Genomic DNA, 23,668 nt, shown 5'->3' with positions numbered 1-23,668 from the left:
CCTGAGGTCAGGAGTTCAAGATCAGCCTGACCAACATAGTGAAACCCTGTCTCTACTAAAAATACAAAATTAGCTGGGTGTGGTGGTGCATGCCTGTAATCCCAGCTACTTGGGAGGCTGAGGCAAGAGAATCACTTGAACCCAGGAGGTGGAGGTTGCAGTGAGCGAGCCAAGATCACGACACTGCACTCCAGCCTGGGTGGCAGAGCGAGACTCCGTCTCAGAAAAAAAAACAAAAACAAAAAACAAAAACAAAAACAAAAACTCTGCGTGTTCTGCACATGTATCCCAGAACTTAAAATTAAATTAAATTAAATTAAATTTTAAAAAAAGAATGAAGATTCAAATTGCTATGGTCTGAATATGCCTTTCCAAAATTAATATGGTGAAACCTAATCACCAACGTGATGATATTAGGAGGTGGGGCCTTTGGGAGATTATGAGATCTTGAGGGTGGAAGCACATGCCACCATGCCCAGCTAATTTTTGTATTTTTAGTAGAGACGGGGTTCCATCATGTTGGCCAGGATGGTCTCAATCTCCTGACCTCGTGATTCACCCGCCTCGGCCTCCCAAAGTGCTGGGATTACAGGTGTGAGCCACCGCGCCCGGCCAAAAATAATGTTTCTTTAAGTGACCTATTGGAAAATAAAACTGGCTACTAGTAAGCACAAGATAAAAAACAGAACACATAGGCCTTAGGTCATGGATGAGCTTTGCAAGTTGAAAAGGGAGTGCACACAGGAGGAGAAAGAATTATGTCTGTGATTTCTTTATCTGGTTACTCCTTTTTTTTTTTTTTTTTTGGTTCCAGCTCCGAGCCACAGTCACATCTGTATCACGTCATGGGGTTTTTATTCCCAAATCCAGTCCAAGACCATGTCAGAAAGTAGAGAATTCATTTATGGCACCAGAGGCTGGGGCTGATATCCAAGGCCTAGGAAGGAGGGGGTGTTAGGATGCCACCCTTCCGCCACCCCTGCCTTTCCCTCACCTTGGACGTGGGCCACTGGTTATAAAACAGGGCAAACAGCTCTGGGACCACTGGCCTTATGGACATTATAAAAATTTTACCATGAGACTAAGACATCTCAGAACACAGTTTTGATGATGCCCCCAAGTAGGTGACTCCAAGGCCCTTGAAGGAATGTTGGACAGGAGGTGTGGGAAGGAAGTAGATGAAGAACATATTTCTCTCCATTCCTGGTGACTGGGTGGGGACAGGTGGGAAAGCGAGGGGACTTCAGGTTGGAGAATCCAGGAGACACATTCAAGTCTAGTCTTGCCACAGGGCAGAAGAATGGTTAACATAACCTTGGGGGCCCCTGGTATACCAGACTGATGGAGGTATAATAATATGTGATAGCCAGCCTCCAAGATGGCCCCTAATCATCTCCACTTCCCGATATTCACCTCCTTGGGTAGTCCCCTCTCACCTTGTATCAAGGTTTGTCTGGGTGACCAATGGAATATGCTAGAAGTGATGACATGTCACTTCCAAGGCTAGGTCATAAAAGATGGTGTGGCTTTTGCCTTGCTCTCTCGATTACTCACTCTCAGGGAAGCCAACAGTCATGTTATGAGGACACTCAGGTAACATTGTGGTGAGGAACTCTGGTCACCTGCCAACAGCCATGTGAGTGAGCCATCTTGGAGGCAGCTCCTCCAGCCCTAGGCAAGCCTTCCATTGACTGCAGCTCCACCTGGCAGCTTGACCACAACCTCATGAGAGGCTCTGAATAAGAACCACCCAGAAAAGCCACTCTTGGATTCCTGCTCTGCAGACACTTTGAGGTGCAGGAAGACCCTGAGGTCTAGGAAGACCCTGGGGTGCAGGAAGAAGAATGATGTGAGGGCTAGAGTCTGAGTTATCCCCTTCTTCCTTCATCTCACATCCTTTCTCATCTTCTCTTCCTCCCACTCCATCCCCACCCTTGGTAGTTCCAGATGGGAACACCGAGTCCATGTGAGGAGCCCTGTTGTGGGAAGCTTGCCTTCTGATGGTTTTGGGCTGCTGTCCATTGCGGAATCTCCCCTCAGGGTGGTCTTCATGTGGTGGGACAGATTCTACAGAAAGACCCCGGCACTAATGGATGAATCGGGTCCCAGGCCTCTTCATTACCTACATCACCATTAGCATTTCATGAGGGGCCATATGCCAGTTTGTGAATACAATTGTGGGGAAAAAACAAGACAATGTAAGTTGATTAAAAACCTCTCCATTTATTTGAATGGCTTTTAAGAAGCAGAAGCACATGTGGTAAAATTAAGGTATAGGACATGCATGAGAAGTGACAGGGACCCACACTGGCAAGCACTGAGCACTCTTTATCATGTGACCAGGTAAATGCTACAAAGAGCCAGACAGGTCTGGATCGATGGGGTGTGCTACTAGCAGGCCAAAGAGGGCAAAGCTGGGAGAAGTAGAAGCAGTCTTATCCCCAGACAAGGGAAGTCACGAAGATGAAGAAACACATGCTCTAACCATTTACGGAGGCACTTAGGTTTATCATAACAAGCAACCCAGAGAGGTTGGGTGATGAGGAAGACTGAGGCAGCAAATGCTATCAAAGCAAAGGGCTTCTGACAGGTAGATACAAGCACATTATGCATACAGGTTTCATTTTTCATCGTGTTCTATATCGGAGGTTATTGAGATGCTCTTAAGTAGAAACCAGAAGTTAAGTATATGTGCGCTATTACATTAATAAAGAAGTTTGTAGGCCGAGTGTGGTGGCTCACGCCTGTAATCCCAGCACTTTGGGAGGCAGAGGCTGGCGGATCACCTGAGGTCAGGAGTTCGAGAGCAGCCTGACCAATATGGTGAAACCCCATCTCTACTAAAAATACAAAAAATTAGCTGGGCATGGTGGCGGGCACCTGTAATCCCAGCTACTCAGGAAGCTGAGGCAGGAGAATTCCTTGACCCCAGGAGGCGGAGGTTGCAGTGAGCCAAGATTGTGCCACTGCACTCCAGCCTGAGTGACAGAGCAAGACTCCATCTCAAAAAAAAAAAAAAAAAAAAAAGTTTGTACATATGCAGTTTTGAACACACTAAGGCTGAGCTAGGTCATCTCTGAGGTCTCTTAAAGATCCATCACTGAGAATATGAGTGTAATATCCTCAGACTCTCAGTGACTTGGGTCTTAAAAACCCAAGTCTCTGGGCCTGGGCCAGTGGATACAAACTGGAGATTCAAGGGCCGGATCTCGCCTACAGAATGTTTTATTTGGCCCGGATGGTGTTTTCTAAATTCAAAATAGTTGCCAACATTTAAAAGTCCAGATTCCCAGCTTCTTTTCAAAAATGGGGTGGACTATCCGGCAACCTCAGGCCACACTCCCATGTGGCAGCAACCATAGCAGACCACAGTGTTCTCCATTCTCAGTGAAGACCTGGCTTAATCCTCTCCACTCATTTATGTTTCCTGCCTCGCCCCTGTAGGCATTGGGGTTTGTGACCCCGGCCCAGGCATCCAGTCTAGGGTGACCTCAGTGATTTTCTTGGTGGCTTATTGGTGGCAGTTAGCTACAAGACTAGCCTTGAGGCCTTTACCCTAATTCTGTGGCAGATGGCCATGAAGGCATATATTCACCCACAGGCCAGGAGTGTGGGAGTCAGTGACCCCAGTCTTCACAGCTTTGGTTTGCCTTACAGAGGCTTTCACTTTGCAAAGATGAGTAACTGAAAAGTTCCCAGCCACATTTCACTTTTATAAATGGAATTCCAAAGGCCTCTAGGGGATGGCCCATCAGGGAGATACTTCCCAATTAAGGTCAATGGTAAGTCACTTCTGGGCCACATTAGAACACTCAAGCAGAGGCAGGAATCTTTGTCTAGGTTGGGCAGGGCTGGTGGGGGGGAAGGAAGGCAACTTTCCTAGCCATGGCCATGAGATGACCAGGGCATCTGTATACAGTTGGCAGGTTGTGCAGGTGTCTAAGAGGTACCACCCATGTCACAGTACCAATGGCGCCCTCTAGATTTTTGCAGTGCACAATCTGCCCAACTGGACATGTTGGCCTTGGCACTGTTAGGGGGAGGGAAGAAACAAATGGAGATGATGAGGCAGGTGTAGTCAAAAGGGTTGTCCTTACACAGATTCTACCACTTCCTTCCCAAGGCTCAGGAGTAGGGGTAGGAGGCAGAGGGTTAGGGGCCAAGACTTTCTTGGCCAGAGGTTGGGGGCTGGTCTCGGTGGCCCCCAAGCTGCACATACGCAAATGCCCATGTTATGATGGAAATGGGTACAACTATCCTAGGGCTGGCCATCAGTATGTGGGTCCCAGGACACTCAGTTAACAGAGATAACCATCTGTACACATAGTGAGTACACACACACACACAGAGTCATTGGCTGAGATATCTGGCCCATTACACACACCCACATAAATACACGTACGTGTACGATTTTTATCCTGCTGCACAAACTTTTATGTGTGCATCCATACACACGATCACAGTCATTGCCGGCAAGAGCAATCGGCTCGTCACTCGGGCATGTTTAGCAAACATTTCCAGAGCACCTGAAGTCCTTTTTGGCTGGCTAGAGCTAACCGTGGGGAGAGTCCAGCACAGCACTAAGTCAGAGGGAGAGAAAAGTAAATCAGTGGGTAGAATCACTTGACTACTGCCAGCAGCTGCGTGCCAGCCTGCAGTGCCACCTACTGGCAGAAAGGAGGTGGTTTTGTGTTTTGCTTTAAGACTAGATAAAACCCATGATCCGGGAAGCCGCCAGCCACACGATGCTATTCATCCACCTCCTTGTGTTCTACCCGAGTCAGGTGAGACTCTGACATCCTCAGAGTTGTGTCATATCCTCAGAGGATGAACATTCTGGGCCTTGCATGCCTCCTGGATAGCAAAACCCAACGCCAATAGGGATGGCAAAATAAGTTTCATCTTTCACACCAGCTCCAGCCCACTGGTAGTGGCTGCCTGGAATGCTGGGTAGAGAAAGATTCTGAGACCCAGTCTGGGCTTGGTGGAGAAGAGTATCATGATGGCATAGCGACAGCAATGATGGCTGTAGATGGGGCGTCTTACATACTGTCTGTTCTTGCAGTGGATCCTGGAAGCCTGGTAAATCTCTAAATTTGCAGAGTCCTAGAATTCTCCTGATCCACAATTCCATTATGAGGGGTATTTGTGTTTATTGCTCACATGCCTTCATGCCACAAGAAGCTGCCATTCCAGCTGTTACAGGAGTTTTCTCTCTCACTTGATCAGTAACTTCTGAACCGGCTAAAGTCCTCACGGGACCCTCTTCACGACGGACTTGTTCTTGCTTTCACAGAAAGTACACGGATGACCTTGTTGGCTCAGAGCTGCTGAAATCAACACTGGGCACTTCAGTCTATCCAAAACTCATGTTTAGCTAATGTCCATCCACCTACTAGGCTCATCATTGCCTAAGAGGCCCCATGAGGAAATGAGTTGGGAATACAAAGCCATGCTGGACAGCCAGCTGGGCTCATCCCCAGCCAAGGGCCCTGCTCCTGCCCTCTCACTCATCAGCTTGGCAGAGCACACTCAAGTCAAATCAGTGCATCAACAAAACTGCAAATTACCATGCCATGGGTCGCTTGAAAATAGTCAAAACTTGGAATCTTCAGATGGGCATGGAGCCCCATGTCCCTTCCCTTCGGCAGTGGAGCCAACCTCCGCCCACAGATGCATAGGTGGATGTGACCTGGCTCATCCCACTGAGGCGTCAGCCAGGCTGTCTGCCTTAGCCCAGGGGTCCGCACATTTTTCTGTAAAGGGCCAGATGATAAATATTTTTGGCTTGCGGCCTCTGTTGCAACAATTCAACTCTGCTGTTGCAGTGTGAAATCAGCCATAAACATATGTAAACACATGGGCATGGCTATGTTCCAATCAAAGTTTCTTTTCTTTATCTTTTTTTTAGTTTGAGACAGAGTCTCACCCTGTTGCCAGGCTGGAGTGCAGTGGCATGATCTCAGTTCACTGCAACCTCCACCTCCCGGGTTCAAGCGGTCCTCGTGCCTCAGCCTCCCGAGTAGCTGGGACTACAGGCATGCACCACCATGCCCAGCTAATTTTTGTATTTTTAGTAAAGACGGGGTTTCATCATGTTGGGCAGGATGATCTCGATCTCCTGACCTTGTGATCCACCCGCCTCGGCCTCCCAAAGTGCTGGGATTACAGGCATGAGCCACCGTGCCTGGCCCCAGTCAAAGTTTCTTTACAAAAACAGGTGATGGGTCAGATTTGGCCCGTGGGCCCAGAGTTTGCCAAACTCTGCATTAGCCCAAAGCAGGGGTCTTCACACTGGGTTTCTCAGAACTTGGGATTGTTTGGAAGTGCTTCCGGGGGTTCACAAATGTTTGGCTCTAATTTAAATTATTTGTAGCTGTTTAGGAAGCTATAATAAAAACACCCACTCAAATGTATTCCAGCATTTCGCCATGCAGGAAATCAACATGTTAACTGTCGGGTAAGTAAACTCCTTTAGTGAAGACCTCAGAATGGAGCTTCTCTGGCTATCTCCATGCATATGTATGAGCAGTATGACAAAATGGTTGAAAACCTGGGTCCTAGAATCAGATGGACATGAGTTTGAGTCCCAGCACTGCCACTTACTAGTTCTATGGCTTTGGGCAAGTTACTTTACCTCCCTAAACCAGCATGGCCAGGACACCACAAAACAGAGTAGACACTGGCCATAGTGCCGCTGCAGCCTCCTAGAGGCTGCATTGTGGGAAAATGGAGCGCTCACAGTGGAAAGGTCAGCTGAGGCCATGAAGAGACATTCAGGGGACTCAGCGCAGCATTATTTACCAACTGCTATGGAGGTATTTCAAGATTTTAGTCATCAGTTTGGCTGTACTGGTGCACACCAATTGAGTGTCATTATAATGCCAAATCCATCTTGGCTTTGAACTTCTTGCTAGTTTCTATTTTTTTCTGGCACATTCTGATATATCCCCACTACTCTGATTGGGCTCTCAGATAGAAGAGGGGGATGTTTTGCAACTGGCTGAGCAGTCTCAGTGCTTAGTAACAGGGCTTCCATTTTTCTGCTAAGCAGCAGTCCCATTGGCTGTGGGATTTTGCTGGCAGGCATCTCCTGGAACCAGTGTTCTGCAGGGCTTGTTGGGGAAGTGGTGCTCTCAGCTAAAGGGGTCCAGTGTTTCAGAAGCCGTTGCTGCTCCGCCTCAGTGCTGCATTCTCTGGTTAGGCCTGGGACTTTGGTGTTCACCTGGCTTTTTAATTTCCTGGTGAACAACACACAATATTCCTCATCCCTGGGCACCTCCTCACCTCTAAGACAATCAGAAGGCCCGTGTAACTGCTACTTAAGACTGCCCCTCAGATTTCTGGCTTTTTATTCCCGTGACTGAAAGCTTTTTTCCAGGCCTGAGATGCTCATTTGTGATTTCAATAATAGAATTTAGACTCTTAGTGTTTCTCCATTGCCCAGAGCTGTCTGTGTCTATTAATGATGGCTCCAGTGAAATCCATGGCTTTTACTGCACCTTATCTTTCTGCTTCCAGCATCATATTTTCCTACTTCCTGAGAGACGTGGAATCATCAGTGGTGTTCATCACCAGGCCCTGGGGGCAAGACCACACAGGTCCTAGAATCCCTGCAGTTTATCTTAATTAGGTGACATCTGGTGTCGTCCCCAGTGCACAGGTCCACCCTGGTCAGGCAGCCTGTTGCCATGCTGTGAGCCTGGGCTGTGCCCGGCTTTGTAGGCTTCTTGCAGTCGCTGGTTCTGTGAGCCCTGGAGGCTCTTCCACGGGGTGATTCTGACTCCTGGGAGTGAGAAGGAGAGGGCCTTTCTGTGGTTCAGCCAAGAACAAAGGAGACTCAGGGGCTGAGCTCCCTCCTTCACTTCTTTTTTGTTTCCTTGAGGTTGTTCTTGGCCCTCACAGTACTTCTGTCTAGGCTTGGAGCTCTGGAGGTAGAGACACAACCTGGGTCTTCTGCCCCAAGGCCTCCTCTGTTAGCCAGAAGGATCCTGGCTGTGCAGTGGAAATGACCTCGTGCAAAGACATTATCATATGCCTTTCTAGGGGCAATAATGCCAGTGTCCCCTGATAAAGCAGTCACTGTGGGTGTCTGTCCCAGTCACTCCACACAGCCATACCCTTCCTCCCTGGGACCAGCCTCATGGAGACCTCTGACAATGACAGCAAAAGCCCAGCCCAGCCTTTCTCTTCTGGCCCAAATCGTTGCTCATTTTGAGAACCACCTCTGCCTTCTCACTTTGTTCTCCTTCCTGGAATATCTTTCTGCATCTCTTACCCTGCCCCACACTGCACAGAACCTGTGCCCATTCAGACCCTGAGCTGAGTCCCTAGAAGGACAAAGATCAAAAACCCCAGGGTGCTCTCCTTCCCTATTTCCTGCCACCACACCTCCAGGCTTCTGCCCCTCTCATGATACTTTTGGTTATCTTTACAAAGTGCTTGCTCATGACTAGGATTCCTCCTAGAAGCCTGGCAATCAGTCCACACACAGATGTCTGCTCACCCCTTCTGTCTTCCTGGGGACCAGCCATTGGTGCTTCCACCCTCCCTCCGGAGACAGCCAGGGATGCTCAGCAAAGGAGGAGGCTGACTCATCAAGCGGTGAGAGTTCTCCTCTGAAAGTGGTGAAGAAGGGGCCGCAGGGGCTCCTGCAAATGTGGAGGATCCGCTGATGCATTTCATGGGGAGGTCATCTCACCCTGGAAGCCCTTGCTCAGCATCCACTGATGGAGAGCTCATTACCTCCAAAGGCAGCTCTGACTGGCCTTCCACTCACAATCCCATAGCTGGAGAATTTTGCTAGTGCACATTTCAGCTCCTTCCTCTCCAAGCGTCACTGTCTCAGTACCTTCTGTCTCACACCAGACCTCCTGACACTTCCCACTTCATCCCAGGCAGCACCTCACCCTCTGGCTCAGCCTGGACAACCGCCTACCTCAGCCACTGCACTTTCTTCCCCTAGAATTGGGGCCACAACAGTAGACACCCATGCTCTGTCCCGTTCCCCACCAGCAGAGCTGCTCAACAGGATGCAATGACTGGGGGAGTGAGGGTGGTGGAAGTGAGGGTCTTGGCAGGCAAGAGCAACTGAACTTTGGCTCAAAGCAAGAGCAAAGGAAACACTGAGCAGGCAGCTACTAATGCTCCTTCCCGGGAAGAGCCTGCAGTGCCCCCTGCTGGCTGGAGGAGAGTTCGTATGCATGTCCAATTCACTCCCCTTGCTTCCTGGGCTGAGCCCTGATGACCATACAGGTTAGAGAATCACAGGAGCAGATAGGTCATCTTGTCCAGTGGTTTCAAAATGTGTAAAATTATAGATAGAGTTGCTGGGGGCGATTTTGCATTTTGTCCATTTGACAAAGGCCTCTGAGCTGAGGGGACACATGGGGGCTGAAATCCAGCCTCTATCCTGCTAACTAAGCTGTGTACCCCAGCATGGGACTGGGTCAGGCCAGAGGAAGGGATGTCTTTTTGTTCTTCATTCACCTAGACAGTGTCCTTTTGTGATTTGCACAAAAGTGCCATACATACCAGCAGCAGCGCTGACAAAGAATGCTTCCTTCTAAGAGGGCGATCTTAAAGAACCAAGCTTCTTTGGCTAAAAGGGAGCTTGAAAACCGCCCAAAAGATGGGGAAACTGGGGCCCATGAAGGGGAGGGATTACTCAAAGTCATGCAGTTAATACCAGGACAGAGCTTAGAAGCCAGATCCACTCTCTCCCATAGCAGTGTTCTTTACACCACATTGAGCTAGTTTTCATCCTAAGTCACTTTTGAGAAATCCTGGCTTCTCTGACCCTCCCTCTCTCAGACCCATTAACTTCCCCCGTGAAATCCAGCTATTCTGCACAGTCCTACTGTCCTACTCAGGATCATGGCACAGAATTTGCCCCAAAGGAGGGATGTTGAGAATGCCAGTCCCGTCTGCATAATTTCCTACAAGTACATCACTCATAGGGATGAGGGCAGACAGGCAGAAGGACAGAACAGTGAGAAACTAGAGGGATCTACCAGAGGAGGTGTCGAAGTATGTCAGGGAGCCTGGAGCAATGTGGATCAGTAAAGCTGGTGGTTCAGCTACTGTGCAGATGGGGCCTGCTTTGCAGGTGCAGTCCGCCGGGGTGTCTGTGCCACGCCATAAGGCACATGGGCAGCCACAGTACCCATCTCCTGAGCTCCAGCCACATGGAACATCTGGTCATCAAAGAAGATGTGTGGGCGGATCTTCTCGAGGAGGGGGCCCTTGGGCGCTCCAGCGAGGAACAAGGCTTCATCTGTCTCCAGGCCCCAGCTGCGCAGGGTCTTGAGAGCCCGGGCCCCGGAACTGGCTGCACTGCGTGCTGTCACCAAGTAGGTACGAATTGGGCACTCCAGCCGCAGGCCTTTGGAGTAGAACTTCTTCTGCAACCTACCCAGTGCCTCCAGAAAGCCCTTTAAGGGGCCCTATGAGAAGGCAAGGGGAACATTGTTAGCTCTACCACCTCCTAAATATTTGCCCCCTACTCTCCCTAAAGCACTAGTGTCTTGTTTGGTGTGGAAAACTTCAGGATCCCTAAATCTTTCAGATAGTTCTGCTTATGCCTGCTTAGGCTACTGTGTGCACCAGTGGGGCTCTAGTCAGGGGATCTGTGTTATTGTATATTGGTGCTGGGTCAGGATAACTATCAGGGCAACTGTTGATATGTATCATCCATCCATATGCACATCAAGGTATACAGATGTCTGTCCTGAAGGTCTGTAAGTGTCGCCTTCGATGCCCATCAACAGGGGGGATATTAAAACTACTTAGTAACTATGGCATGGGCACCCTCCAATCAGAATGGACTCCAGCTATAAACAGCTGGAGAAGATGGACCAATGTGTAACTGTTGAGTATCAACCGTGCCCATCTGGCACCCAGGTGGCTCAGGGTGTCATCCTCAAGCTCTCTAGGGTCAAGGAAAGAATTTATTCTCTACAGTGCCCAGAACAGTGAAGCTTCCTGAGGATGTGAGAATAAAAAAACAGACGACGATGAAGAAAACTGCTTATTTCCAAAGCAGCTAGAAATAAACAAAAGTGGGCTCCTCGTCTTGGAGACCTCTCGCTTGCTAGGTAAACTGGAATAAGCAGTGGTCTCCTGGGCCTCTGCTTACCACTTAGTAGGAAAACTCTCCTGCCCTGGATTCCCAAGGATTTCAGAGGCAACTCGCAAGAACAGACGTGAACTGAATATTTAGGAGCCACAACTGAAGCCTGCTGAGCTCTTGGAGAGAGGGGCTCTGAGATTATTGAGCACCCAGGTTTTTGTTAAAAGCTCAAATAAGAGCTCCCAGCAGAGCTGGAGAATCCCAACAGCCCCAACTCCAGGGAATTTCCACCAAGCTCTAGGGTATATTCTGTTCTGAGAGACACTGAGCAGTTTGAGGGTAAGTGAGGGTCCCTGTGCCCCCAGCCAAGGGATGGATGGCAGGAGATGTCCCAAAGCAAATGGTCTGCCCCAGATGCCACACCCAGCTGGATCTCCCTACCCCAATGAGGCACTCCAGTCCAGCAATTCCTTTCCTCCTGTTTCCAGTGAGGGAAACAGACTTCTTAAGAGGGTGGGCATGCCCTCAGAGGGGTGGGGGATCTCAGGGAGCAAGTGAGGGTTCCAGAGAGAGAATGGGAGCTTCAGAGAGACAGGATGAGGCCTTCAGAGCAGGGCAGGGACTTCAGAGAAGAGGTGGGAACATAAAGAATGGGGACGTCAGGGAGCAAAGGAGACCTCAGAAATGGGGATTTGAGCTGCAGAGTGGGTATGGGCTTAGAGAGAGGCTTAGATAGAGAATGGAGGCTTCAAAGGAGGGTTGGGACTTCAGTGAGGGGATATGGGCTCAACAAAGCAGGTGGAAGCTCATTGATGGGGGGCCAGTGGTCACGTGAGAGGGTCGAGGGGACCAGGCTGGAATCTGGGCTGAGCCTGGGGTTTGTTTGCTTCTGGGCTGGGAGTGCAGGCCAAGGGCAGGTCTGGGGAGCTGCCTTGTTCCTCTCAGGGTTTCTGGGTCTATGGGGAGCACCTGAGCCAGAGGTTTGTTCTCGTGGGCCTTCTCATGCTCGAAGAATCGGTCCAGCCCGTGGGCCTTGACGATGCGCTCCGACTCGTCCGAGAAGAGCACAGCGTCCCCATCGAAGGCCACGCGCAGCTGACTCTGGGACACAACCACGTCCCTGCTGGGGCTGAAGATGGTGGCAGCTGCGATCCCTAGGCAGAGAGAGGCAAGCATTGTCTGCCTTCAGGCTGGGCAGTAGGGCTGGAGTGGGCTATCTTAGGCTATCCTTGCCCCACCTGACTCATACAGGACTCAGGGCAAGGCTGATGAAAACTAATATTTAAAACTTGTAAAAACTGGTAGTGCATGGATCCTGGCCAAGAAGAGAGCAGTAGCAGTGGCTCTGAAGCAGATCTCTAGGGCCTTTGCCTTGCCAGGTTACCCTGTTGGTTATTGCTTTGTGGAAAAGTCTGGGAGGAGTCCCGGGGAGCAGGAGGGCACTCAGGACTCAGGGCAGGAACTATTTACCAACTAGGGTGAAGGAATTTCAGTACTTTAACACCTAGTAAGATCATGCTGCTGTGGACCAGCCAAACATGCGTCCCATCGGCCACTGCCTTCCTGCCAGGGGTGCCTCACAGCCCCTGATGTAGACCTACAGTGGGGCTGGGAAGGAGCCCCAACCCTGGCTTGGCCTCAGCCACTCCCTCACCATTGGTTCTAGCAAGTCACTCACCTTCTCTGGACCACTGTAAAATTAAGGGCCTCTCAGCTCTGGGGCTGAGACCACAGGCCACAATCAGGTGAGGTGAGTACGTGCACCCTCAGTCTACAGCCACAATGACACCCAGGTATGCCCTGCTGGCGGCTGTTCAGGGTTCCAAAAAACAACCTAAGTGGTCCTGGGAGACAGCACAAGTGATGGCTAGTTGTGTGCACAGACTCTGCCACCCTGGGCTCCTCCAGGGGTCCAAGGATGCCTCTCAGGGGTTCAGGCTCCAGGCTAGAGCTGCACTAGATGGCAGAGAGCCAGTGCTGGGAGGCTGGAGACCTGGGTAGCTGGCCGAGCTTATTCCCTAGTCTCCATCTCTTCAAAGATCACTTCAGCCCAACTCTTTTGAGAACTGAGGATCACAGAGGCTGGGCTTAGGTGAGCTTTGGGAGGAGTGAGCAGTGCTACCTGCACACAACTTCACTAGCCTGAGGATGCTACAAGCAGGGCCAGTGCCAGGCATCAAGCCAGGCACCTTCTCAGCTCTGCCAGCACTGGAATCAAGATGACCCAGAACCACCCCTACCCTCAGTAGGGCCTCTCCGTGGACCATTCTCCTGCTCCCTAGCCTGAGGTCAAGTTACAAACACACAGAGGCACACCTACATGCCAGTGCCAAGGCCCCAACCAGAGGGTGTGACATCTGTCTAGAGAAATGGCTCCTGGTTCCTGGTTAAAGAAAGCCTCTAGGAGCTCCCAAGCAGCTCAGGGGAGTGAGTTATCAGAGGGAGAGAGGCCAGGCTTCCAAGCAGGAGACAACATGAAAGAGGAAGAGAAAAGTGAATATATTGTTGGTTGATAAAGAAACTTGCCACTAGTGTTCAGCCTAAGGAACCCTCTCAGGCAGCTGGCCAGTCCTTGCTCCTCTATGGGCCTGTTTTCTCTCATGTGCAATAGGATACACACCTCATTGGGAGGATTGAGACTGTGGATACCACCCAAAACTGCCCCTTGAAAGAACACATAGGGGGACATTCTCTTTGTCAGTACTTGCATCTGGGTCTCCTAAACTCCCCTAAGCACTGGCCATCCCAGCTGCTGGAGATGCTGGCCATTCCCCAGACCCCACCACTCAGGCTTTCAGGCTGGACTAGATATGAATCCTCCTTCCCATTGGCCCAGGGCAGGGCAGAGGCTGCCTATGGTCCTACAGGAATCAGAACTCCTGACTTGGAGGAATCATAGAAGAAAGTAGCTTTCTGGGCTGTAGAGAGGGTTTCCATGGAAACAGAAGGCTGGGTGATGCTGAGAAGTAAACGCATCCATGACACAGTAGGGCCAGAGGTAGGAAGATGGAATGGGTAGGGCCTTGCTTTCAGAATTTATAGGACAGATTATAAGAATTAAGGAAAGTATTGCGCAGCCTTGCCTTCTAGTTACCATGGCAACTCCCAGCACCTGCTCGGAACTTTAGGACCAGGCCTCCCACCTCAGGGACCCCTTTGCTGCACTCCCCATATTCTCCCTCCTCACTTAGACTTACCCTCATCAATGGCTTCTCGCACTTTTTCCGCATCGGCTGACAAGTAGAGGTTGGTGTGATAGGCCTTGAGGTAGCATATCGGGCTGTTCCCACCTGTCATGCAGAACCTCTCGATGAACAGGTCTGGGAAGGAGGTAGAGGACCCAGGTGAGGCCAGGGTCAACCCTGGGCTTCAGGGCAGTCTCTCTGTGCCCAGTGGACGCCATCCTAGTTCTGGGTGTGGTACGGCAGCACAGCGTGTCTCTGTGTAATTTTAGGCCAGTGTTCCCTTCTGAGCCCCTCCATCCTTCATGAAATGAGGACGAGCACATCTCTAGAGCAATTGCCCAGCTCACAGGGACATCCTCTTGTCAAGGAATCACAGTGCTACATGCCTGTGAGACCCCGCCTCCTGGCTATAGCTGATTGGATAAGAGCAGACACCTGACCCAAGCTGGGCCAATCTGATTACCTAGGCTGCCAATCCGCTGGTCCCCATGACTGCAAAGGTTGTAAAGTTATTTGTTGGTTGATAAACGGCTGCTGCTCTGAGCCCATTAAGTTACCCGTCACTCTCGCAGCCCCTTACCCAGGACCTCTGTCCTCTCCAGAGTAAGGCGGTAATGCCTGGTATGGCAGGGGTCCTTCAGGGCCCTGCTTCAGCACTACAGGGAGAGTCTGTCCTGATTACGCAGTGTGTATGTCACACAGGTGGTTAAATATTTTTACTATCAACCCTGCTCCCAAGAATTTGAAATTAGGATTTAAAAATGCCAACTAGACTCTCTTGGTTGCTAAAAACCAGGCCTGGTAAATCTATAAATATAAGTGTATTAGGTGTATTCTTTTTCTTTTTCTTTCTTTCTTTTTTTCTTTTCTTTCTTTTTTTTTTTATTGAGACAGAGTCTCGCTGTGTCGCCCAGGCTGGAGTACAGTGGCGCGATCTCGGCTTACTGCAAGCTCTGCCTCCCGGGTTCACGCTATTCTCCTGCCTCAGCCTCCGGAGTAGCTGAGACCACAGGCCCCACCACCACGCCCGACTAAATTTGTTTGTATTTTTAGTAGAGACGCGGTTTCACCGTGTTAGCCATCCGATCTCCTGACCTCGTGATCCCCCGCCTCGGCCTCCCAAAGTGCTGGGATCACAGGCGTGAGCCACCGCGCCTGGCCAGTTGTATTATTTTTCTGTCTCTCTCTCTCCCCAAAGTGGATTTCTCTTCCTTTCCTCCCCTCCCCTCCCCTCCCCTCCCCTCCCCCCCCCCTCCCGTCCCCTCTCCTCTCCTTTCCATCTCACTCTGTCACCAGGCTGGAGTGCAGTGGGGTGATCTCGGCTCATTGCAACCTCTGCCTCCCGGGTTCAAGTGATTCTCATACTTCAGCCTCCCGAGTAGCTGGGATTACAGGTGTGCACCACCACGCCAGGTTAATTTTTGTATTTTTAGTAGAGACAGGGTTTCACCATGTTAGGCTGGTTTTGAACTCCTGACCTCAAGTGTTCCACCTGCCCTGGCCTCCCAAAGTGCTGGGATTACAGGAGTGAGCCACCGCGCCTGGCCCGCTTTTCTTGAATATGGTTTTTATTTAGGAAAAGCAGACAAATCCAATTCAGGGGAGAGAGGGAAAAAAAAAGAGCAAACTTGCTAGAGAAGCATAAATAAAGGTTCATGGGGCCTGAAGAAAAGAAGAGCCGGGAGAGATTTCTAGTACTTGGATTCAGGCCTTTGTAGGCCCAAATTTATTTCCTGCCCTCTGAAAGACACCCCTGTAACCTAATATGAAATTCTCCTGAGCTTAAGCTAGCTCTGGAGGGTCTATTATTTTTAACCTTGAGTTTAGAATAAGACACAAAGCCCTTTCACTCTGACAGCTGCACCTGATTCTCCCAGCAACCTTGTGAGGACTGTTAGCCCCATCACAGTTATAGAAACTGAGGCAGGGAGGCAGTAACTGTCCCACCTAATCACACTCAGAGTGGGGTGTGCTGGAGCTGGCTTGGACTGGCTTGCAAGAGCCCACAGTTAAGCATTCAGAAATTTTTTGAGCCATTTGTGTTGTTCAACCACTGATAGCTTGAAACCAGTCCTGGTGGAAATATTTACACCCTGAAAACTAGCAACACTACAAGTCAGGGTTTTGTTTGTTTGTTTAAAGAGCGAATTTACCAGCACACACTGGGCTTGGGGTTCTGGTCAGTACAACTCCATCCTGCAGAGGTGTGGCCCCATCCCTGGGGGATCTGGTAGGGGTGTCCCAGGGCAAACCCCCCATCCTCATGCTCATGCTCACCATAGTGGTTGATACTGTTGATGAGGCGGACACCCACTTGAGCATGGTTGTTGGTCATGAGGACAATGTCGAAGACGTCCTCACTATCGGGGTACAGCTCCCGCAGCCGCCTGTTCACGGCCTCCAGAGCCTAGAAAGGAGAGGGTACCCCCCAGCTTAGACCCCCAAGGATTGATACCTGAAGTTGGTGGCCAAGGATCCAATGAGGGGAGGTGAGGAGCCACGCTTGGGATGAGATAAGTGCGCATGAACTACCTTCTCCTAATGCAAGTTGCTTACCAGTCAGGGGTACCTCGCTAGAGAGAGTCGGGGCTGAAATCCAGCCTGCATTCCACTCACCAAGCTGGTTACCAGGCGTGGGGCTGCATTTGTCCAGAGGGTGGACGAATTTTCTTCCCAAAAGACTCTGTCACCTAGCCAAGCTGTGTACCTGTGTGGTTACATCTGCCCAGAGGGGCCCTTTTTCCTTACTCAAATACTCACGGGAGTGCTTTTTTCTAATCCCCACAAAGGTGCTGTATGAGCTAGTGGTGGAACTGCTCCCTCACCTTCACGAAAGGGAAGGCTGGCCCGGGACTGAAGGGCTCGTTCTCATGTTCCAGCTGGTAGCGCACGTACTCCTCCACGCCCTGCTCCGTGTAGATCCGCTGCTCCTCGTCCATGCGAAACAAGGCTCGGGAGGACACAGCAATGGTGACTGCATTCTGAGGCTTGGGCTACAGAGGTATGGGAGAAGGGGTTGTCACTCAGATGACTGCCCCTGAGGCAGGCTCACATGTGTGAGTCTCCCTGGGTAGTGGGGACATGGAGAAGACCCAGACCCAGTCTCTACCTAAAGAGGCCCAGCCTTGAGCAGATGTGGACTTAGGTCAGGACCCCATCTATGACAGACCCAGATGGGGTTTGAGAGAGGTGCTGGCTCCCTTGCTGGAAGCACAATCTGATGGAGGGATGGCCATGCCCTTGGGAGTTTGCAATCTAGTCAGGCATCTGGACACAAGAAAAAGTGAAGCCAATGTATGTGGCCAAAGTATGACTGATGCTGGAGATGATCTCAGATGGTTTCCATTGTAAAATAAGAGCTGCATGCCCTTAGGAAGAAATGATACCCATAAATATGACAATTTATATAAAAAATGTATCTCCAGCCCAGATCTGTCTCCTGAGCTCCAGATTCATACATCCATCTAACTGCCCCAGTTGACTAACAGCCTCTCAAAGTTAACATTCCCAAGGCTGAATTCCCATCATCTTCTCTCCTCCCAAACCTGATCCCTTCTCCCTGTAACTCACAGCAAGGCTTAGAACCACTATCCACTCATTACTGAAGCAGAAGCTGGGAAGTCAGCCTCAACTCCCTTCCTCATCAATTGATTACCGAAATGAGTCAACTCCACTAGAATCCACCCACTTCTTTCGTTCAGGCCATCATCATCTGTCACATTCTGTAATCTGTCATTCATGCTGCTGTTAGGGGATTTTTCTAAAGTTCAGATCTGACCACAGCCCCCCTCTTTAGTGGTGCACACTATTCTCAGAATATGGCTGGCAGCCTCTAGTGTGGAAATAGCCCTTCACAACAGACCCCTACTTCTCTTTCCATTCCCCTCTTCCCATCCCCCAGCTTTGCCCCATCTGGGCTTTCTCACATCAGGGCATACTTTCCCCCTCTTTTTTTTTTTTCTGAGATGGAGTTTCACTCTTGCTGCCCAGGCTGGAGTGCAGTGGCGTGATCTCGGCTCACTGCAACCTCCGCCTCTCAGGTTCGAGCAATTGTCCTGCCTCAGCCTCCTAAGTAGCTGGGACTACAGGCACCCGCCACCCCAGACAGCAGCTGGACCTTTATAGTCCCTAGGGAGGATCAGAATATGAGTGCCCAAGGGATTTATAGATACCCAGAGAATCCCACCACATCTCTGTGTCCTGAGCAGTCCTGGGGTCGTGATTCCCACTTTACAAATTAAAAATGAGGGGCTCAAATTGCGGTCAAAGCTCATAAATGCACCTTGCATTCTCGCCTCTCCTGATCACCTGTGGGTCATGTACTCAACCCCATTGCTTCTTCCTGGGGTCAGTCCTGGGCTCCAATCAGTTGACGACATTGAGTGGTCACCATCTGAGAGACACTGTGGTGGACGTGGCAGGAAGCAACACAAGTGTGATCCCTGTCCCCACAGAGCTCATGATCCAACCCCAAGACAGAGGCCAATCCCATCTTTTAAAAGAGCACTGTCCAATGGAACTTTCTATGATAATGGAAATATTCCATAATCTGTGCTGTCCCTGTGGCTATGGAACAATTTGAAATGTGACTAATGAGACTGAGGAACTGAATTTTAGATTTTACTTCATTTAAATGAACTTAAATAGCTATATGTGGCTAGTGGTTAATGCAGCTATAGAACCTTATAATAGGAGTGGAAGAAAAAAGAGTTCCCCAAGGTCATGTGGTAGACCTCAGTTTGCATCTGACTTTTAGCCCCAACCAAGATGGTGTATGTGGCCAGCAAGGTCTGTGTAAGGCAGTGGCAGGACAGGTGCTTCTTCTTGGAGGTTCAACCCAAATACCTTTCTCAGTTGCTGACTACCACCATATGTGTGTCCTAAGGGTGGGGTTGGTGATGGAGTGGGGAGACCCACTCTCATAAACCCTGGAAGCCTGGAGGCCTTTGGAACAGGAGCTGAGCTTGCTCCACCCACTGGGCTTACTGCCCCAGGGACAGGGCCATCACCCCTCTAAGGACAGAGTCAGCTGCCCTCCCAGCCCCATTTAGGCAGGTTCCCAAGCCTGCCACTCCAGCCCTGGCAGCCAGCCAAGGTCTCACTCCTCACTTTCTGTCCCACAGTCGCCGCCAGACTGCCAAGTCCTGGGCTCCCTCTGGCTGAGCTACCCAGACAGACCCCAATCCATCCCACCCCTGGTTGTTGCAAGAAAAATGTCCTGGTTGCATTGGCCCCAAGAGTCCTCTGCTTCTCTCTTTTCCAGATAGGGAAACAGGCCCAGAAAGGGGCAGAGTATTACTCTAGGTCAAGGCAGAGCAAGATGAGATCTCAAGTCTCTGGCCTCTAGCCTGGCCTCTATCCACACTGCAGTACCCTTGCTATTCCTCTCCTCAACAGTTCCCAGAAGATTCTATCCCTTGCTACTTCCGCCTTCCCTGGAAACATCTCCCCCAGCCTTCACTTTCCAGATTTGGAAGAAATGATCAGGGCGTGCCCACAAACTGAGGTTTCTAACGGTAGGTCTTTGTTTCCCGTCAGAATGGGGGTCCCAAGGGCAGGACTCTGCATCCCCACTTAGACTGCTGTGACACAGTACAAGTGAGGTGGAGTCTAAGATCCCAGAGGCCATGGCTGTGTAAGAAATATGGATCCCAGCTGGGACTGATGAATGACCTGTCCAGGCTCCAGGTGGAGCTGAAGGAGCAGGTGAAATGAGCTGGCCAGAGATAGGGACAAGTTGTGGACGTAGAGACCCTCCTGGGCCTGGCTGCAGAGGTGGCCGTGTGTTGGCAGGGGCATCTAGGAACGGTTCCTCCAGAGAGCAGAAAGAAGCCCTGATCTCAGACTGGGAATTGGGTCAGAGTGACTCAAGGGCTCAGTCTGGGAGCTCGGAGCTCCAGGAAACCAGGGTCCTGGCAGCTCTCTTTGCCTTCCAGGGTCAGGCTGATGGCTCCGGCTAGGGGATGGGAATGGAAGAATAACAGAGGGCAGCCCACCCCCACCTGGACTGCCTGAGGAGCTCCCATTTAGGCTAACGTAATTCTGCCTATTGGGTCCAAGATAGAAACATAGGCAAAAAGCTGTTATTCCTAGTAGGACTTAGAGAGGGAAGGGCTGCTGAAGGAGAGAGGGACAGGAGAGTTCTGGATTGAAGAAGTGCTCTGACCCCATGAGGTGAGGGCCTCCAACAGGCCTTCAGGCGTTAAATATTTTACTCAGGCCCCTGGGAATGAGAATTAGCCCAGGCCAGGCCATGATGGGGCCCATGAGGCCTAGAGCCCCCAAAATAGCCTGTGGGAAGAGGGGCTTCTGCAGGAAGGAATAGGAGCTGGGAAGCCTCCAGGCTTCTTGCCTCCCAGAGAACCATGAGAGTCAGGGGCTGACCCAGGGGTCATGACTGACAACTGGGCCTGAGCTCTGGTGCCTGGGGAGGAAATGGATTTTGAGCACTGATGCTTTCACTACCCCAGTCCCCAGTCTCCATCCCTTTCTCTGCATCACTCAGGCCACAGCACTGACATTCATCCAGCTTCCTCTTCAGAGAGGCACCAGCCTTCTCACTGGTGGGTTTGCTGCCGGACTCACCCTTTTCAATCCATCCCAGAGTGATCTTTCTAAAATAAAAATGGGACCCAGTTAATCCCCTGATGAAAAATCCTGTAATAGCTCCATAATGGTATTCATATGTTTTTTTAAATGTAGGCTGACCTTTTATTTAAATGAATTCAAATAAACTTTGAATTCAATATGTAAGCCAGATATTATCATATATCTCATACCATATGGTACCAGATATAACATATATAATTGGTGTATATTTATTTTACAGATTCAAATGCATTACATTTATTTATTTATTATAAAGTCAACCAATGAAAACAACACAGTTGTTTGCATGACAACAAATTTGAAACTAGAGGCTAGAATGCCAGTGCAGACTTAAGCTTCAGCATCCGGCCAAGTTGTTGCTGTGTTTGTATTTGTACAGTATTGTGAAAGTCCTGATTCAGACCAATAAGTGGTTGGAAATGCTAAAAGGTTTTTTTGTTTTGTTTTGTTTTGTTTTGTTTTAAACTACAGGCCTTACAATCTCAAGATGCTCTTTGATGAAACAGATCACAGGGGAAGCCTTATTCTGAGGTTTGCTTAAAAAAAAATCTGTGGCCTTCAAGCTGCTAAAATGTCCACCTAATACATTAGAGTGAGTTGGGTTTTATTACACATTTTTAATTGTTTAAAACATAGTCTGAAGAAGAAAGAAAATAAATTGGATTCACATGTGTGCAGACTCCCTGAAACATGGGGCTTGGGGAAGCTAGTTTGGAAATCCCTGACCCCCTTGAGTAAGGTCCAGACTCCTTAACATGATCCCCAAGGCCCTCTGTGGGCTCTTTCACATCCCTCCAGCTCTTCTTCCAACAATCCTGCATTCTTCATTCAGTACTTATTCAGGAACACAGTCCTGAGCTTCAGAGACATTTGCATGACTTTTGCCTGTCTTGTTTCCCTCTTTCTCGGAAACTCCACCTACTCAGGCTTTAAGATCAGGATACCTGCCACTTCTACAAAGCTTTCCCCAGTGTGATATCACTACTCCACTCCCCGCCAACTCCCCCAGGCTCTCATCTCCGGAGCCTCCATCATTGTGCAGTGAGCTCCTGAGGCAGGTACTCAGCTTAGTTAATTGTTCAATCCCCACTCTAGAGCACAGCTTGGAGGTGCTAAGTGAATGATTGCTGATAGGGTGGACCTCTTGGGGAAGGGTTCTTGAAGGGAAGCAGCAAGTTGCTTTAAGATCAAGCTGGAGTTCTTCGGAGGACCGCTGTGGGCCAACCTCTATTCTCAGTTCTCTCCTCAAGCTCTGAGATCTGGGAAGCTGGAGACAGCAAGGCCCAGGGGCAGACCAGGGCATCATCAACTTGTTTGATGGGGGAGAGGAGAGAGCTCCTCTGTGAGGTCCCAGACGGTTGACACCACCACAGGGTCGTGGGGATGTTAATGCCCACTGCAAGGGGAGCAGAACCCGAGCTTGGGGGCAGAGTCCAGCGCTGGGAGCCTGGGGCCAGGGGCGCCGATCGCCCCCCAGCGCAGAGTGTGGAACCCAGTGCCTGGAGAGAGCAGCTCCCTTTCCTTAGGACGTGGGGAGTGCACTGCCCCCAGCCCAGGGCCCAGGACCCAAAGCCAGACCCCAAACGCAGAGTCTCAGGTCCGGAGCCGATGCCCAGATGGCGGAGACCGGAGCGCACAGCCAGGTCTCCGAGCGCACTCGGGTTCCCGAGTCTGGTTACCCGCGCATGGGGCGCTTCTGCAAGCGCTGCCGACCCGCTTCGCCAACAAGTGCAATCCGCGCTCCCCGGCGGCCCGAGTGGGGGCGGGGGGAGCTGGGGCTGCGGGCCTCTAGCTGGGCCCCGATGACAGCATGGGGGAGGCGGATCCTGGCGTGGAACCCGAGTCCCGGTAAAAAATACACCAGAGCAGAGCTCCCAAAATAAACCCGAGCCCGAGCCAGCTGCAGGGCGCATTCTGGGGCTGAGGAGCTGCGTCCCCTCCAAGAGGGGCGTCACGGGTCCCTTCCCAAGAGACTTATGACCCCTCCTCCGGGGTAACCCTTCCCCCGTCCCTCGCATACCCGTGCATTGCTTTTACCGATTTGGGTTTCTTCTTGGGCGCGAGGTTGTCGTAGAAAATCTTGGCTTCCTCCCAGACCGGGGCCGCAGCGGTCTCCGCTCCTGGCCCGGGCTCGCGGGGCTCCTGGGGCTCCCGGGGCTCCCCAGGTTCCATGCTCCGGCTCTGACCCGGCCCAGCCAGAGCAGGCGGCGGCGTAGACGCGGAGCTGGCTGGGGCTGGGCTGCAGGAGGGACGCCAGTCCCGGCGAGGGAAGGGGGCGGGCAGCGGCGAGGAGGCTGTGCGTGTGAGCTGGGCTCCCCGCCCGCCGGGCGGGGGGAGGTCACACTCGCCCTCTCGGTCGCCCGTGTGTCGCTGCCGCTGCTGCTGCTACTGCTGTACGGTATGAGGGATAGCTGGGCTCTCCTTCCCCGACCGACCCACGCCCGAAGCCGGTTGGGTGGTGAGGGGGGCTCTCTGGCTCTCTGGGTTTGTGGGCTGCAGCGGATTGGGGATTGCGAAAATGATGTTCTTCGCAGGCGCTGAAGTGCGCGGAGAGAGAAGAGGCCTGACAACTTTTTTTTTCCCCAGGATAGTGATCCCCAAAGGAGAAAATGAAAAGCTAGCCGCTCCCCTCCCAAAAGCTAGCCGCCCATCTTTCCTTTAGGAGCCAGGACCCTGGGATCCTGACGATGTCCCCTTCCCTCCGAAGCCAGTCCATCCGGCAGACGGGCAGGAGGTGATGCATGGATAGCTCCGACCTCTAGCAGAAGCCTGCTCCCAGCGGGAGCTCAGTGAAGGGCCCAAC

The 23,668-nt window shown here is 51.1% G+C and overlaps 1 protein-coding gene and 1 long non-coding RNA gene across 3 annotated transcripts in view; one reads left to right on the top strand and one right to left on the bottom strand.

Moving 5' to 3' along the window:
- The window catches only part of LOC129051486 (uncharacterized), a 31,578-nt gene extending 9,223 nt beyond the window's left edge, over positions 1 to 22,355 (top strand). The window contains exons 1-3 of one of the 2 annotated variants that reach the window (XR_008515766.1): positions 14,183 to 14,317; positions 17,046 to 17,257; positions 21,337 to 22,355. This is a non-coding gene — a long non-coding RNA (uncharacterized LOC129051486). Of the gene's footprint in view, positions 1 to 14,182; positions 14,318 to 17,045; positions 17,258 to 21,336 lie in introns of those variants that run through there. The other variant, XR_008515765.1, reaches the window with a different exon arrangement.
- On the bottom strand, positions 9,972 to 23,051 carry NT5C1A (5'-nucleotidase, cytosolic IA). Its single transcript, XM_002810999.3, has 6 exons — positions 22,903 to 23,051; positions 17,082 to 17,249; positions 16,534 to 16,663; positions 14,269 to 14,391; positions 12,041 to 12,225; positions 9,972 to 10,445 (listed from the first exon to the last, which is right to left on the bottom strand). Exons 1-6 carry the CDS (start codon positions 23,035 to 23,037, stop codon positions 10,080 to 10,082), a joined length of 1,107 nt encoding a protein of 368 aa, XP_002811045.2. The 5' UTR covers positions 23,038 to 23,051; the 3' UTR covers positions 9,972 to 10,079.
- Positions 23,052 to 23,668: the final 617 nt, after the last annotated feature.

The sequence above is a fragment of the Pongo abelii genome, chromosome 1, assembly GCF_028885655.2.
Source record: "Pongo abelii isolate AG06213 chromosome 1, NHGRI_mPonAbe1-v2.0_pri, whole genome shotgun sequence".
Classification (NCBI taxonomy): Eukaryota; Metazoa; Chordata; class Mammalia; order Primates; family Hominidae; genus Pongo; species Pongo abelii.
This window is presented reverse-complemented; position numbering and strand designations above follow the sequence as displayed.

Bases quoted from the DNA above. Each gene is read 5' to 3' on its own strand.
- NT5C1A (XM_002810999.3), bottom strand. From the start codon at position 23,037: ATGGAACCTGGGGAGCCCCGGGAGCCCCAGGAGCCCCGCGAGCCCGGG. The intron at 17,250-22,902 runs GTAAAAGCAATG...ATACCTCTGTAG, and splicing joins CCAAGAAGAAACCCAAATCG to CCCAAGCCTCAGAATGCAGT. The intron at 12,226-14,268 runs GTAAGTCTAAGT...CTCTCTGCCTAG, and splicing joins GCGAGAAGCCATTGATGAGG to GGATCGCAGCTGCCACCATC.